This window comes from Trichosurus vulpecula, chromosome 7 (genome assembly GCF_011100635.1).
Source record: "Trichosurus vulpecula isolate mTriVul1 chromosome 7, mTriVul1.pri, whole genome shotgun sequence".
NCBI lineage: Eukaryota > Metazoa > Chordata > Mammalia > Diprotodontia > Phalangeridae > Trichosurus > Trichosurus vulpecula.
In genome coordinates, this window is record NC_050579.1 from 19,902,300 (window position 1) to 19,919,412 (window position 17,113).

At 43.5% G+C, this 17,113-nt stretch overlaps 1 protein-coding gene across 1 annotated transcript in view; it reads left to right on the forward strand.

The window, feature by feature from the left end:
• Positions 1-17,113, forward strand: part of CUX1 (cut like homeobox 1) — a 347,958-nt gene that overhangs the window by 169,122 nt on the left and 161,723 nt on the right. Inside the window, exon 3 of the mRNA XM_036768125.1 lies at positions 10,807-10,854. Within this exon, the coding sequence (XP_036624020.1) occupies positions 10,807-10,854 (48 nt within the window). The remainder of the gene's footprint in view (positions 1-10,806; positions 10,855-17,113) is intronic.

Genomic DNA, 17,113 nt, shown 5'->3' on the forward strand with positions numbered 1-17,113 from the left:
GAAAAAAAGATGAGCCATTCATGAAAGTGTAGGGGACCAGTAGGCTGCTCACAGGCCATGTGGGGGTCGTGAATTGCTGTCCAGAGACTGTGAGGAAAGCCCCCGCATGTTAGCTAGAGCCCCTGTGGCCCCGTCCTGGAGGACACAGCTAAGCGAGGGTCTCCCTCTTTGTAGGGAATGATAGGGACAGAATGCAGAGCCATTGGTGTGTTGGGGTATTATTATACCAATATTTCATCTCTTACACCTGATTGGTATGGCTTCAGGAAAATCAACCATTATAAAAAAGAATATTCATTTTGTCTTTTCTTTCTGGTGGCTCATACATAGAAAAAATAGGTCATGAGCAGTAATCTAAATTGACTGCTGATAAATAATTAAAACTAATGGATTTTACCACGATCTTTGAGAAAGCACCAAGATGTTCCATTCCATTTTCTCCTACTCAGAAGGAGGGTTTTTTTTGGTCATTTATACCAATAAATGCCGTTTATGATGATTTCTAGCTCCCTCTTTCCACCTCCTCCTTGGATAAGGCTTGAACAAGCCCGTGTTCATCTGTAAAAGCAAGGAATAGCAAATCGATGGTAACACGTTCGATTGTCTAATTATTAGTAATGGTGGGAAGCCCGAAACCAGAAGCTCTGCTTTCTTCCGAGCCTTGTTTTAAGTTCAGTCTCAGAATGACTTGCACAGGGTGTAGCTTGTCTTGAGTCCAGGGGATCGTGGTGCTAGAGCTAGACAGGCCTTAGTTCAGCCATTTAGTCAAATCTGCTCTTTTCACTGCTGAGGAAATTGAGGCCTGGAGAATTTAAGGGACATCCCCAGCTGACCCGGCTGATAAATATCAGCCTTTGTGAGCCTATACCAGCCAGTTACAGCCACAGAATCTGTGCTTAGTCTCCAGTGAAATACAATAAACCCTTTTAAAAAAATCATCTCCAAACCTTCTGAGGGGTCTCCACTGGTCTCTTCTACCTGGAATGTTCAGATGTGATAGACAAGGAAGTAAAATGATTTTTCTTTTTGTAAAGGTTGAGGGGCATCTGTTAAGCACAGTAAAGAGAGTATCGGATTTGGAGTCAGAAGATCGGGTTCAAATTGTGCTTCTAACCTTTACTAGTTGTGTGACCCTATCTATGCAAGTCACAGCCTCTCCGGACCAAGGAGGTCCCTTCTTGCTCTTGACCCAGGATCCTGTTGGTCCCGTGATGATCACTGCAGAAAACTTTCATAGAAAAACAAAGTGGATGCATGCTGTGGCTTAACAACATGAAGCCGTGAGCGCCTGCATCTCCCCAGTCTGGAGTCCCACTTCTCTGCTCTGACATCCAGTTACCCCTTCCACATCATGGGGGTTAGGGACACAGCACCCATGATCGGGAAAATCCACATAAAATATTTTGGCCCTCCTTTCATGCCAGAGGAGAAGTCTGAATTTTTTCTTTTTTCTTTTTACAGAACCTTATTATAAAATTCGGGTTAGGTATTTGGTTATAGGCTCTGTGTCATCTGCTGACCTTTGCCACTTGTGGCTTCTGCAAAACTCCCAGAATATTTCCATTTAATTTCTTGTGCCAGCCCATGATCTGCCAAAACCACAGTGGGGGGAAAGTGGTGATGTAGAAGGGATAAGTATATAGACCTGAAAACATCTGCATTTTTTGCACTGGCCCCATCAAGGCATTGGCCTGCAGGTTGGGGTGGCTGCTGGGCTTTCCCCCTGTACTGGTTTCACCTCTGACATTTTGGCCAAACCTGACACCCAGAATGTCGTAGTTGAGTAATTCATAGGTTGTGATGAAAGGTCTAGTGAGGGGAGCATTGAAAGGTCTCTTCTGGTTAATCTGCCAGCAGAACCGCATCTCCTGCAGCCAAAATCTACCTTCTAGAGCTCAGGGCTCAAGATTAGTTATCAAAAGAAAACACAAGCCACAGACTGGATCAGAATGAAATCTGAGGTACACCCTGCAAAATGACCTCATACCTTTCCCCCAAAATAACCTCACACCTTTCCCCCCATTTCTAGCTTCTGGATTAACTTAGAATTTCTAGGTAAAATTTGCTATCTGTAAGTTTAATGGAGTTCCTCTTTTAGACTAGGAGTTCTTAAACTGGACACTTAATTTGCTTTAAAAAATGTTTTGGTAACTGTTTTTGATGTAATACATTTCTTCTGTAATCCCTTGTTGTTGTTTTTTGGGGTGGCAGTTGGGGGTTACATTTTAATGCATCTTTCTAAGATGGGCTTCTTGGACTTCCTGGGCTTCACCAGATTGCCCAAGGACTTGGGAGCATGATTTGTTTGTGTCTGTCTAGGAATCCAGCAAGGTGAAAAAGCTTCTCTAAATTAGGCTCTTTTGAATATATCTGGGATCCATACCCAGGGACTTTTGCAAAGCTGTAGATGAGGAGAGGAAGCCAAAGGGTTAAGTGGGTTGTTTTGGGAATCTGCTGGTTCCGAGTCTGTGGGTACCATTTCTCACCTCCCTCTTCATCAATATTCCATCCATGTTTTCATTGTCATCAGTCTTCTGAGGGTTCCAACCTTCTTCCTCCATTTCTAGTGTTAAGCCATATACCAGCCCCTTAGTACACATACATAAAACAAGAGTATTTAAGGGAGCTTTTTTCCTGTCTTCCCTTGATGAGCCAGGTCTGAAATAGAATGTGACAGCTGAGCTCCCGATGTCAGGGCTGCTGATGATGCTAGGCAGCTTCTCCTAATGATTCTTTGGGCAGCCATCGGGGTGTTCCCTGGCCATTCTCGCCTCCAGGTGCCATGTCTTCAGGACAGATTCTGGAAGCCACAGACCCAGTGGGGCTCTTAGCAAGACCATTTATCGTGGACCACTTTATCCACCAATGAAGATCAAAGGGCCTTTGTCACAAATCGTAAGATACGGACACCTTAGAGGTAAAGAAGTTATCCCGTAATGCAGGGGGAAGCCAGATTCAGGCCCATTTCAGAGCAGTTGCAAATAGAATGCAGCTTGACTCACCCCTTCATCTTGGCTCTGTGGCACAATGCCACAAAGTCTGTAATGAGGTACGGTGCAGCCTCATCAGTTAGGTTTTGATTTGGAAAATGATGGGTCTGAATTTGGGGAAATTCGTCAGTTACTCAATTTCTTTTCTTTTTTTTTTTTTTTTTTTTAGCTTTCCTGAAGTCTCATTTGTTTTTTTGTTTTTAAATTTAATTTATTTATTTAACATATTTAGTTTTCAGCATTGGTTTTCACAAGAGTTTGAATTACAAATTTTCTCCCTATTTCTACCCTCCCCCCCACTCCAAGATGGCGTATATTCTGGTTGCCCTGTTCCCCAGTCAGCCCTCCCTTCTGTCACCCCACTCCCCTCCCATCCCCTTTTCCCTTCCTTTTTTTGTAGGGCAAGCTAAATTTCTACTCCCCATTGCCTGTGTATCTTATTTTCTAGTTGCATGCAAAAACTTGTTTTTTTTTGGTTTTTGAACATCTGTTTTTAAAAACTTTGAGTTCCAAATTCTCCCCCCTCCTCCCTTCCCACCTACCCTCCCCAAGAAGTCAAGCAATTCAACGTAGGCCACATGTGTATCATTATGTATAACCCTTCCACAATACTCATGTTGTGAAAGACTAACTATATTTTGCTCCTTCCCAACCCCTCCCCCTTTATTGAGTTCCCTTGACCCTGTCCCCTTTTGAAAGTGTTTGTTTTTGATTACCTCCACCCCCATCTGCCCTCCCCTCCATCATCCCCCCCCTTTTTTTATCTTCTTCCCTCTTCTTTCCTGTGGGGTAAGATACCCAATTGGGTATGTATGGTATTCCCTCCTCAGGCCAAATCTGATGAGAGCAACATTCACTCATTCCCCCCTCACCTGCCCTCTCCCCTCCTCCCACAGAACTGCTTCCTCTTGCCACCTTCATGCGAGATAATCCACCCCATTCTATCTCTATCTCCCTCTCTCAATATGTTCCTCTCTCATCCCTTAATTTGATTTTATTTCTTTTAGATATCTTCCCTTCATCTTCAACTTACCCTGTGTCCACTCTCTCTCTCTCTCTCTCTCTCTCTCTCTCTCTCTCTGTATATATATATATATATACATATATATATGTATATATATATATACAGATATATACATACATACACATTCACTTATATATATACGTAAACATATATATATATATGCATATTCCCTTCAGCTACCCTAATACTGAGGTCTCATGAATCACACACGTCATCTTTCCATGTAGGAATGTAAACAAAACAGTTCAACTTTAGTAAGTCTCTTATGATTTCTCTCTCTTGTTTACCTTTTCATGCTTCTCTTGATTCTTGTGTTTGAAAGTCAAATTTTCTATTCAGTTCTGGTCTTTTCACTGACAGTCACTCAATTTCAAAACCAAAATCATTAATTTTTTGTCTTTATGTCACCTGAATTTCCTAATGTAGCCTTTCACCTCCCAGAAACAATCATTTTTAAGTGTTTTTGATACTCAGTATTGTAAGACAACTTTATTACCTTTATGATTTTGAAGAGCAGCCATTTACGTACAAATTGTAGATATGCTCGAGTATGTAGAGAGTCTTTCTTCCTTTGGAAAGATTAACCAGTGTCCCTATAATCTTATTTACAAACTTAATTTCTTTAACAAACAATTCTTTATAAGCTTTCAGCTCATCCCAGGAGATTCATAGCACGTCTGAGTGGATGAGGTTTTATTCATTCATTCAACAGAGCTTAAGGTAGTGAAGGTCTTATGAAGCTGAGTCCCCAGATTCATGCTCCTTTCTGATCCCTAGATTACGCAGGGACTCAAAGCTGGAGCAAGGAAGGAGAGCCAGGCTGAGGATGGGAGCAGAGAGCCAAGGAGCCCAAAGTGTGGTGTCTCCTCTTGGGCCTATAGAGGTGAAAGTGGCTCGCCCGACCCCACACAGGGAGTCAGAGCTACTGCTGAGGCCCTAGAAGACCCTTTAACATTGGCCTCCCTCCGTTCTTTCCCTCATTGAAGAGGGAGGCACATCCTGCCCATCTGGCTCAGGGTGATTTTCAGAAGAACTGACAAAAATGTTTTATAAATGTACAAAGTGCTTTTTAAATGTTAGTCATGTTTTGCCCAATGCCAAGTGAGAAAAAAATTGCATATTATGACTCTCAGTCCTACTAAGACACAATGGGTGTTGATCACCAGCCTGATCATGCATCAGTGTGTCTGCATTGTAGCCCTTCGGGTTTTGCCAGGGAACTTGAGGGTGCTTTGGGCTAAGTGGTCCACGAACAGAGAACCCTGGAGGGACTTTGGCTGGTTGTATCGGGCTTGACAGATCATTCCATGGCTCCATAAACTAGCATTTGTTAAAAAGTCTTTTGTCTATCCAGTATTTTGTTTATGTGTCCAGTCAGGCCCTCCCCTTCCCTCTCCCTTTGTTTGAAAATTTCAGGAAAATGCCTTGGTGTGGGCTTGCAAGTGGCTGATTCTTCAGGGGCCGATTCCTCCCCAGACAGCAAAGGGCATTACATTTTAAGATGACAATAAATCATATAGTGTCCTTGCTAAGTGACATTAGAGATCCCCATGGGTCAGGATTGAGCATCTGTATTTTTGTCTCTTCGCTTTAGTACAGGGAGGGCAGAATTCTGTCTGACATGCAGATAATATTTGCAGGCAGTGTATGATGAGGAATTTCTCAGGGTGCCAAAAATAAATTTAGCAGGAGTGATTTTTAGCTGGTGACTTGAGGTCTGTGTGCAGTTTTGTTTGCTAGGGTATCTGTCCCTCCCTCCATCTCTCAGTCTTTCTCGGATTTTGGTACCCCAAAGCAGGTTCTTTTTGTAAACTGTAGCAGACAAGGTCCTGGATTTGGGATCAGGAAGCTCTGGGTTCAGATATCACCTCCGACACTTGGTAGCAGTTGAACCCATGGGGCAAATCATTTACTTCACTTCTCTGTGACTTACTTTCCTCATCTGCAAAATGAAAGAGGTTGGATCAATGGCCTCTAAGGTGTCCATGATCCTGTGATTAAAACTTGAATTGTGAAATGAAGTGATTTTTTTTTTGTACAAATACAGCTAATTTGTTCATATGTCTGTGAGGGGGGAGGGAGGAGAGAGGAGACATGGCAGAAGTGTTTACATCCCACTGTTTAAAAGCCCCCGTAGTCTAATAGCTTGTTGGTGGGTGGCAGGAGAACATATAAAAACAATTTTGTCATGGCCTGGTCTTTTGCAGAGCCCAGGGAAAAGAGCTCATTGCCCAGTTGATTAGGATCAGGCAGACCAGGGAACAGAGTTACTGTGGGTCTGAAGAAGGAATCTACACACTGTTTATTTATTCTTTTCCTTCTTTCTTCAAAGTTTGTATTAGAGAGATTCCATTAGACCTTTAAAAGTCAGTGTGGTGTAGTGCAAAATGTATTTTATTTGCAGTATGAGGATCTGGGTTCAAATCCCAGCATTGCCGTGTGTTGGACAAGCTGGCTTTAGTGGCCCTTCCCTGTCTGGAGCTATAATCCTAAAGCTTATGTCTCCTGTGGCCAGTATAGGGAATAATTCCATTTACTTTTTCAAGAGGACCTTGGAAAGAGCCGTTGATAGCCTTAACATGTTTTTAGTACAAATGTTAAACGTTCTGTGCTTTTCTACCTTCCATTTACCTTCCAAGTCATTCATGCAGCCAGCAAACATTTATTAATCACCTACTGTGTGCCAGAACTTCTGCCCAGCTTTTGGGAATACAACAGAATGCAAAAGAACAGGCCTACCTGAGTGTTAACCTCCAGAATTTCTGGGGTGTTTGTGACACAGCGTCATTGTCTTGTGCAAAGTTTGGGCTCATAGCTTCCACAGTGACCGTGCGTCTGGCTTCCCTGACTTCCTGGGAGCTCCTCAAGGGCAGAGAGTGTCTTCTTTTTGCCTGTTTTCAGTGCCAGGTGCACAGTAGGTGTGTACCAAGTGCTTACTGATTGATTTTTGACTGTCCTCAGATAAGTATGTTTGGACGCCCCCAGTCGATTATGAGCACTTCACAGAATGGGAGAGTCCGAGGGGTCCTCAGAGGTCTGCAAGTCCAACCCAGAGGTGGAAGGAACGCCCCCTGTGTCCTACCTCCCAGAATCCCCAGACACCCCACTACTACCAGGCTCGGGAAGTAAGGGCCAATCATGGAACCCCTGAAATGACCTTGTTTCAGACGTGTTATTTCATCTCCAGAGGATCCAGAGAGTGGTTCTTTTTAGTCCTCAAGTGTCCAAGGCATGAGGGCACAGCCATTTTTGGACCAGTGAGCCAATCAGCAAGCGTTTATTCAACATCTCCTTTGTGCCAGGCATTGGACCAGGTGCTAGGGATACAGACACAAAAAAGGACAGCCCCTGCCCTTAGGGAGCTTGTGTTCTAGCGTGTTCATATATCCAGACATCTAAGACTACAGTCATGGTTAACCCAGGTGCACCATCGGGACCCGTTAACTAGCAGGGCCTATTCTATCTGGGTCTCTGATTTAATTCAGCATTTGTTAGCTACCTGCTTTGGGCAGGTACTATGCGAAGTGATTTCCATTTCGTTCTTTGATTTATATCCTGTAGGCTGTTGGGGACTTTAGGTCCTCACTGGGAATATTTTGTGTCCCATTTATGCCCATCACCACGTCTCTCTGTTTCTTTTTTCTGCTGCAGCCATTGTGGTGCTCTTCATAAGCATTCATTATTACTGGGAGAATGTTTATGTTGGAAAGCTGGGGCTTGGCACTGGGGAAAAGCTTGGGCTCTATTTACTTATTTAAAGCACTGTGCTTGGCACCTAGTAAGTGCTTAATAATCAGTCATTTCATTGAAAGTATGATGCCATTTCCCAGGTGTCTTTTCTCTTCCTGTTCACTCCTGGGCCTTGCCCATTGCCCATCCCAGATGCATGTACGGCCCTCTTCAGTGGGCTGGCATGTCATGCTCCGAACAATGAGCCTTCTTCGTGTTCTCAGGCCAGCCATTTTATTCAAAACGGTATCGGTAATAAATGAGGTGACTACAGTTTGCTTCATATTTCTTCCAGCAATTTGTAACTGCACTGTAGTCTAGACTTTGCATTAAGAGCCTGGCTACCAAGAGCCATTCATTTTTATTTCCTCATTCCAGCATTTCTGCACCTTCCACAAGCCTCCTATGCTGCCCCTCTCAGTCCCTCTCAGAAGAGAACCCCACCTCCCACTCAACCAAGGAAATTGAGTCTGAGCCCTTCTGGTGGCCCCTCTAGGCATCTTTGGAGTTTTCCTCCATGTCTAATTAGTCATCCAGTCTTGTCCATTCTCTTACCTCTCCTCCTCGCTCTGCGCTGATGTGACCCCCCCCCCTTCTGGAGCAGCCCCCCAGAGCATGTTGCCATCCTCTCTTCTGGGAACCCCCCACCAAGCTTCATTTGGCCTCTAGCTTTTGCCTGTTGCATCTGGTTCTGTCCTCTGGGGCCAAACAGAACAAAACCATCCTCACATGGAGACCCTTCAGATACTTGGGGAGAATGACCACCTCCCACAGGTCATTACTTCTCCTGGCTTAGCATCTCCATGGCCTTCAGTTGATCCTTGTGTGTTGGGGACTGTGACCCTCCTTTGTGACATCATGCTTCCTACAGATGAGGACCAAGAATGCTCCCTAGGCCTCCAAAGACTGCTTATCCATCGCCTGTCTATCCAGGCCTACCTATGCCTTTGTGGTTGCTGTGGCACAATCAATTCAAGCCCTCCCAAGGCTCTCCAGCCATGCTAGGCCCATCTTAGGTTGGTGAAGTTGATTTGTTTGAACCCAGATGTAGACTTTACATTTATCCCCATTCAGTTTCGTCTTCTTGTGTCTGACTCCACATTCCAACCTGTTGCTATCTCTTTAGATCTTGGCCCTGTCATTCAGTATCAGTGCCCACCCTATCTCTCCAAGCTTCACATCATTGGCAAATATGATATCTATGGATACCTTTAACCAAGTTACTGAAAAAAAGATATTCAATTAAGCCAGTTTTCCTTTGAAATTGTAGGGTGTCCATAGTTCTGCAAATTTAAAAATCTGCTTTAATTTAAAGATGAAAGTGCCTTCTTCACTGAAGTTAGACTCTACCTACTCTCCCTGTACATACCCATTTATGTCCGTGTTGTCCCTGTTAGAATGGAAGCCCCTGCTTTGTCTCTTAATAACTAGCATTGTACTTGGCACACAGGGAATGATTACATGGGAGAGAGCAGCACAGCACGCGCTCATCCTACATCATAGATACAGACTAGGAAGGAGCCTCAGAAGCCAACCCCCTCATTTTACAGATGACCAAACTGAGGCCCAGAGGGGAGGGGCTTGCACAGCACCTGCCCTACATACCCGTGCAACCTGCTAAGCCAAGAATCAAACTGAGAAGCACTGACTCAAGATCCAGCCCATTTCCCACCGTGCCACCCATTTTGAGATGGAGACAGGCCTCTGAAGGTCAGGAAATCTGGCTAAAAAAACAGGGACTTGTGTTTGCAAGTGTCCTTTACTCCTTTCGTCCAGAGCCACTGTTTTCCTAAGCTTTTTTCAGACATCAGGAAGCTCTTTTTCCTTTCTTGCTTTCCCTGGTGACTTTTTTTTAAGAGCTGTTTGTTACAATCCCTTTACACTGTGTCTTCAGGAAACTCATTGAGTGAACTCCCCCAGCTTACCCTCATTGTTTCTGAATGTCCTGTAACAGTGCTGGACATGGCAGAGACACTGTCAAGTGTTTGACCAGCATATTGAATACAGTATCTGCCCTCACCTCTGACACTTTCCCTGTTGATCTTCATTATAAAATAGAAACTGTGTTCCCTTAGAAAAACAAGGTTTTTCAATAAGACATAACATGACGCCAGCCGTGGCATGGTGCTTGGCACATAGTAGGCACTTAGTGCTAGTTGACTAACAAATACATTACATCTTTCGAGGGCACATAATTAAGGGGAAATTTTCTGATAGAATATTAAGTCACAAAATGGTTTTATTCAGTAGATAACAGGACTTTAAAAAATACTTGCTACAGTAAAATAAAACCAAAAGGAAAAGACAATGACAGCTTAATGTTGCAGAACTCACCAAAAAAAATGCGTCTGTCTCATCTCTCAAGCCCGTTTCCTAATATCCTTCTTTATGAAGACATAGAAGGCAAGGCCCTTCTTTGCTCAGGCCCAATTTTCAGTGCCGTGATAACAACATATGTACCTAAGACTCAAAACATTTGGCTGAAGGGACCTGAATGGTCTATAAAGGTTTTATATTCAATCAATTCTCTGATTTATGAAGTCTTATAATAATGAATTTCTCGAGGAGGTATATCAGAATTGGAAGTAAGAGATTCTGAAGAGAGTTTTATTGCTTTGATGTTTAATTTACATTAACAGTGCATTCAGAAAAGGTTTAAAAGTCAAAGTTATGGCCTTAATCCATTTCATATAGAAACAATGTTCGAACCTAAATCATAACATTTACTTCTTATTTCAAGTGAATTTATTACAGCAGACCTCACACTACTGAAATTGATATCACAGAAGAGTTTTTTTTTTATCACATTGCATATAAAATCAGGTATATGCAAATAAGGACTAATTATTAGAAATGAAATCTAACCACGCTTGATTAAAATAAAATTTAGATTAAACAAAGCCAAATTTGTCAATATACTAGAAACGAAAGGAAATGGGGATTGCTTTATATTGTTAATCATTAACATTTTCCTCACAGCTGTTCTGGAGGCCAACCTAACATATTTTCTTCTCTTTCTTTTTCAAATGTCTGCCTCCTGATTCATCCTTTTGTGTGCTCCAGGATTTGCGCAAGCAGGTAGCTCCTTTGTTGAAGAGTTTCCAAGGAGAGGTAAGCTTTGACATTGTTTAGTTTAGAACCCTGAGGTGTCTATATGTGGGAAACAGGTTTTCCTTTTATTCACATTAAATAAATGTCTATTACATAACTTATGTACTCTGCTTGACCCTTAACTAGCCATATATAGATTGGTCTAATGCAAATTTTGTATAAAATTGCATTTTCCACCAGCCACACCCATTCTTATGCAAAGGTTTTATAGAACTGCACATGATTTGTCTTTGATGCTGCTGTTTACCTGGGGTTTGGGGGGGTGGTTTCCACACCTGTGATTTCATTAGCTTAGGGAACTCCCCACAAGGAAGCCCCTACTCCACCCATGTGGATTGCCGTTTGTTTTACCACTTCATAAAGTCTTAATTGCTTTGGGCAGTGAAAGATTAAGTGACTTGCCCATGGTCACACTGCTAGTCTCTATCAGTCTGTACTTAACCCCAGGTTTTCCTGGCTCCAAGACTGCCTCTCTATCCATGGTGTAATAAATAGAATAGAAAAGTATCTTTTAAGCCACCTACTGTGTGCCGGGCACTCCGCTAAGCTCCAAATAGAAGAGAGGCATCCCCTGCTATCAGAGTGCTCACATTCTGATTGAGGGGCGTAACATGTTTGGGGGAGCTCAGCTGTGATGAGGAGGAAAAGGCCCAGTCGCCTCAAGAGTGAGTGCAGCCCAGAGGTCTTTAGGGGGCATGGTTGGTTATCCGGGTGGATGCTGGGGTGCCCATCTGATGGGCTCCTGCTGATCTGAAAAGAAAACTACATTTCAAACAGAATACGGAAGAAGCTTCCTTTGGCACATGGAGACAATAAGGTGCTGCTCAGTGAAGTCGGACTTCAGATGCTTTGTGGATATGTGACTGTGGAAGGCTCTTGGCCTCTCATCTAAAGTGACAAAAACACAGCTTGAACCAAGATGCCTCCTAGGTCTTTTGTAAAGAAAGCGTCCTGGGAATCCCACAGCTCAGAGAAGGTGGCGGTTGCTATTCCCGGTGGTACCACTAGCCCCACTGGAGTCACAAACCCACAACACTCCATAGGCCTCACTGCTTGCTCTGAGGAGTGACCTGCCCAGTGCACTCCTCTGCATCCTACCTGCTTGGTCCTTTAGAGTTAAGAATGTGCAGGGTTCTGTGCATCCAGAGCCAGCTTCTTTCTTGTGCCAACTGGCCTATCTGGCTATCCTGGTTGCTCCATTAGAAAGATGGAGGATCATGGGAAGACCTTCTGGAGGGTAGTTGAGAGCCAGCATAGATTAGTGGGTGGGGCCCTAAGCTTCAGGCCAGGAGAGACATGGACCTGAGACTCTCCCCTGACACTCCATAGTGATGGGACAGTCTCTCTCAGCTCCAATTTTCTCATTTGTAAAATGGAAGTAATAAAAATGAGACCTCCTTCATGGGGATCAGGTGAGATGCTGTCCATAAAGCACTTTACAGACACTTAAGCACTATAAAAATATTCATTATAATTAAGTTAAAAATACTTATATAGCTATGTTCTCTTGAAATTATTTTTTGCCTAAAATTATTAGGTGGAATGACCTCCTGAGTCACACCTGTGGTCTCTGCACTCCAGAATTCTGGCGTCAGTGGAAGGCATAGTTGACCCCCATGATATCAATCTGAAAAGGCTAGGGAGGGGCTGTGCACATTCTTCCAGAGTCTGGTAGGGTCCCGTATCCATGGATCATAATGCTTTTTCTGCTTTCAGCCTGTATCACCAATTAAGGTAATGAATTCCATGTACTTATTACCAACCCTGTGATAATAGCTCACATTTCTATAATGCAGCAAGCTTTAAAAATGTGAAATTCTCCTCATGTCTGCTGGGTGATGGTTACGACAAATGGTCCTGGACACTTTCATCCCAATGACCAGGGCCCCAGGAGATGGTGAGCCATCATGCCTTGATTTTGTAATCCTGACTTACAGACCTCCCAGAGATAGGTGGTGCTATGGGAAAAGGACTAGATATGGAGGCAGAGGACCTGGGTTCAGATCCTGGCTCCTATCTGTGTGATATTGAGCAAGGCACTTCATTTCTCTGAGCCCAGCGTTCTCATCTGCTTACGAAGGTGTTGGACTCAGTTCTCTTGAGAATCACTTACAACAGCCTCCTGTCCCTGATCCTAGGACTGAGGAGTTCCCATTAGCTAGCTCTATCCAAATGACATTTCATACAACATTCCACATGCAAATTCTTTACCATGGTATTCAAGGCCTTGTCCCATCTGCCTTTGGGCCTTCTCCCCAGCGCGTTCCCCAGACTACCCTAAGTGAACCCCACGCTCCAAACAGGCTGGCCAGTCACTGATCCAAGAAGAAGCCGTGCACATTCTGGCCTCTGAGATTAAGATAACCTTCCTTCAAGGCCCTTGTCTTCTGGGAAGCCCACCCCCTCCCCCTTAGGAATCTCCCTGTTGTTGTTACAAACCCCTCTTTGGCCATTAAGCTCGGGTCATCTTGTCTTCTCCCCACCTGGACTGTCAGCTTCCTGAGGACAGCAGGCACAGTGGACCCCTTATTGATGCTCTGGTCTCCCTCCCCGTCTCCCTGCCTCCCCCAGGCCAGAGGTCCTTCTGCTTAGCAGAAAAAACAGAAGCAATATAAGAATTGAGCAGCCCAGGCGGCTTCCTGTTGTCTGTTATCACTCTCTCTTTGTTCTTCCTCTTTTCCCCAATATAACTTTTTAAAAAAAAAGCATTATTTGTCTTTAGCCTTTGTCATCAACTCTAATCCATGGTGAGCTTTAAGACTCCCGGAATGATTGTCAGAGACCCCTGCTCTGCTTTGATAGCCACCCCTCTCCTCGTTCCTGCCCTCACTTCCATCTCTGGCACGTTTCATTTTAAGATCCAGGTTGGCCCAGGAGTTTCCTGTGTATCCACACCGCCTGCTTTCATCTTCAATTAAATTGTTTTTCTTTGTGTCTTGAAAAATCTCCTTTCTTTCCTGAAATTGTATCAGTTTCTCATTTCTGAAAACTGCTTCATAAACTTGCCCGTGGGTTTTTTTTTTTTGTGAAGCCAGCATTAAATAATATACAAGCAGCTTTGTTCTAGGCAGTAACTCCCCTTTAGACGTTCCTGTGCAGAATGAGAATATAGACCTTTGCGGATCCTTCCCCACCTTAGCTAACATGAGGAGGCAGGGTTTCATCATTTCTCCTTTATTTTGTTTGTTTTGACCTGGTTGTTTGCATGTTGTCTCCCCCATTAGAACTTAAGCTTCTGGAGGGCAGGTGCTGTCGTTTGCCTTTCTTTGTATCTCCAGTGCTTAGCCCCATGCCTGGCACCTTGCAGGCACTTACCAAATGCTGATTGTCTGACTGCCAGGGAAGGATTTATTTTTGCTTGAAATTAGGAAAAGCCATAATATTTCAGGGTCAGCATTTGCGAGCGTGACAATCAGGGCCCCAGTAGATTTATTTCCTTTGATGCTTCCGTGTTGCCTTCGGCACCTTTTCGTTGTTAAATTGTTTCAGTTGTGTTGGACTCTTCATGACCGCATTTGGAGTTTTCTTGACAAAGATACTGGAGTGGTTTGCCTTTCCTTCTTCAGCTCACTTTACAGATGAGGAAACTAAGGCAAACATGGCGAAATGATTTGCCTGGGGCCATACAACTAGTAAGTGTCTGAGGCTGTACTTCAGGTCTTCCTGACTCCAGGCCTTGAAGTCTATCCATTGCGCCACCTAGCTACCATCTGTAGTACCTAAGAATAGCAACCCCCCACCCCCCCAAAAAAAAAATGAAAAAAAAAAAAAACCAAGTCATTTTTCTCCATTAAAGATTATCAGACTTGTTGGTAGTAATGGCTGTGACACTGCTTGGTCAGGTGATGATTCTCCTCAAGGTCTATAAATTCTAGTCTCTCTGTGGCCTGCCTTCCTTCCTTCCTTCCTTCCTTCCTTTCTTTCTTTCTCTTCAAGGATCTTTTAGTAAATTCTTTAAAATAGCCTTTTGCAATTAAAGCACATGATTCTTCGGAGCAAAATTGGAGGCCAGCCTGCGAATGGACTTATCAGGCAGCTAGAGGTCTGAGGACCTCAGTGCCTTCATGGCTGAGCATGGTCAGAGCCCAATTCTAAACATTGCCTTCAGTCTTTGGTTTGTGCCTACGCTTAATTTCCTATGATGGGAGGAGAAGCACAAAATGGAAATAGGAATTTCTGAAAATGCTGTGACCTTTTAAAATAAGCAGCTGTTTGACATGTAAATATTTTCTTTGTGTCACCGTTGATTAACATTTCATTACATCTTAGAGCTGGATGGGAGCTCAAAGGTCATGGAGCCCAAACTCTCCACATCTCTGCATCTATTCAGTGACGTCCCCAGCCAACCTCTGCTTACAGAACTTCAGTGATCCTTCTGATATAGGAAGTGGGGTGCTCACAAAAAGTGTTTTCCACTTTGAGAGAGGACAGGATAGACAGCCTATACAGAGTCCCAAACAAAGAAGGATTCCTGACCAGCGTGATGTTGTTCCAAGTCTCCTTTCTTTAGATGCCCTTGAATTATAGCTGGCTTTCTCCAGCTTACCACCTGAAGGCCTCCTTCGTGAGACCCATGATGGTTCCAGACACGAGCCTGACAATACACACAAGAGAGTGTAAGTGGATGAAGTATGCTTTAGGCCCTGCGAGCCCATTAGTCCCAACATCTTGGACACATAATACAATGAGCTGGGTCCAGGCTTCAGGCTGAGGAGGAAGAAAAGAGGAGGAGGGTGAGCTGGGTTGACTAAGGAAACTATAGGGTACTTTGAGTAATTCTCAGCTGCTCCTTGCCAGCACAGATAATCTTTCAAACACTCCGTATTTTCCCAGTGATTCACTCTAGCTGTGAATCATGGAACATCATGATCTCCAGAGAATCAAAATTGAAGGTCAGTGCATGATGGAGCAGAGGATGGTGGGTGTAAGCAGGCTGCAGCACATTAACCAACAATGTCTTGTGGACAAGCATTGGGGAAGAAGAAAAGTTGGAGAAAACCCTCTAACACGTTTGGGAGAGGCCTCTTGTCTGTAAGCACCTCAAGGACAGGGACTGGCTTTATTTTGTCTTTGAATCCCCCAATTCCTGGCACAGAGCAAGTGCTTTAAAAATTCTTAAGGAATTAAGTTGAAATTGCAGAGGATGGGAGGCCTGTGCCAGTGGAGAAATGTTCACAACCTTGAGATCAATGATGTCAAAGATGAGCTCGGGTCCAATTTTTAGCCCCTAAACCCCTCTCTCAATCCATATTGAGCTGCCAGGTAGGCTCCTAAAACTCCTGGATCCCTCCCACACAAACTCCTGCCAGCTGTGTCTGCCATCTAGAGGTTGTGCCATTTATTGCTTGAACCCAAGTGTCTGCCTTTACATTTTTCTCTTAAATCTCATCTTATTTCATCCTATTAGATTGGGTCTGTTGTTGCCAAGTGCTGCCAAGTGCTGTTTTTGTATTGAACAGATTTTCACACTCAAGGCGTCTCCCTCCTGATGCCATTTGGGGAATGGGCAAAGCTCATTCTCTTCTTAGTGAAAGAATATGAACACCTTGCATTGGTATAGCCCTTTGTAGCTTACCAGGTGAAAGTAGTTGTAACATGAAGTTCAGAGAGCTGTGATTTTTGCAAGGACACACAGCAATTAAGTAAGAAAGCTAGAAGGTAACTTAAAATAGTCTGTAATGCTGCTGTCTCTTGGTCTAGAAAAATAATATAGTTGTTTGTAATGACTTATGCTAGGAATTCTTAATTGGGGTGATTTTTTGGCGGGGTGCTAGAATCTGGATGGAAAAAAATGTTTTTTTTTTTTGGTTTGTTTTTTTTTTAACTAACCTCTGAAATTTAGCATTTCTTTTAGAAACATTATTTTAGGGGCAGCTAGGTGGCGCAGTGAGTAGAGCATCTGCCCAGGAGTCAGGAGGACCTGAGTTCAAATCCAGCCTCAGACATTTGACATGCTTACTAGCTGTGTGACCATGGGCAAGTCATTTAACCCCAATTACCCTGTCTTCCCCCCTCAAAAATAGAAACATTACTTTGAAAAGATCCTTGAGCATTTTCAAAATGCTAGAGGGTTCATGACAAAAATAAAGGGACCAAAAGAACAGCAAAAAAGAATAAAAGAAAATCCTTCTAATGAAAAGGCAATAGTTTGCAAAGAAACTGATTTTCATTAAAATTTTCACTGAGCTTGTCCTCCTGAATTTCACTCTCCTTGCAAAATTAACATGAATCATGACATTACATACCCAAGATTCATGTT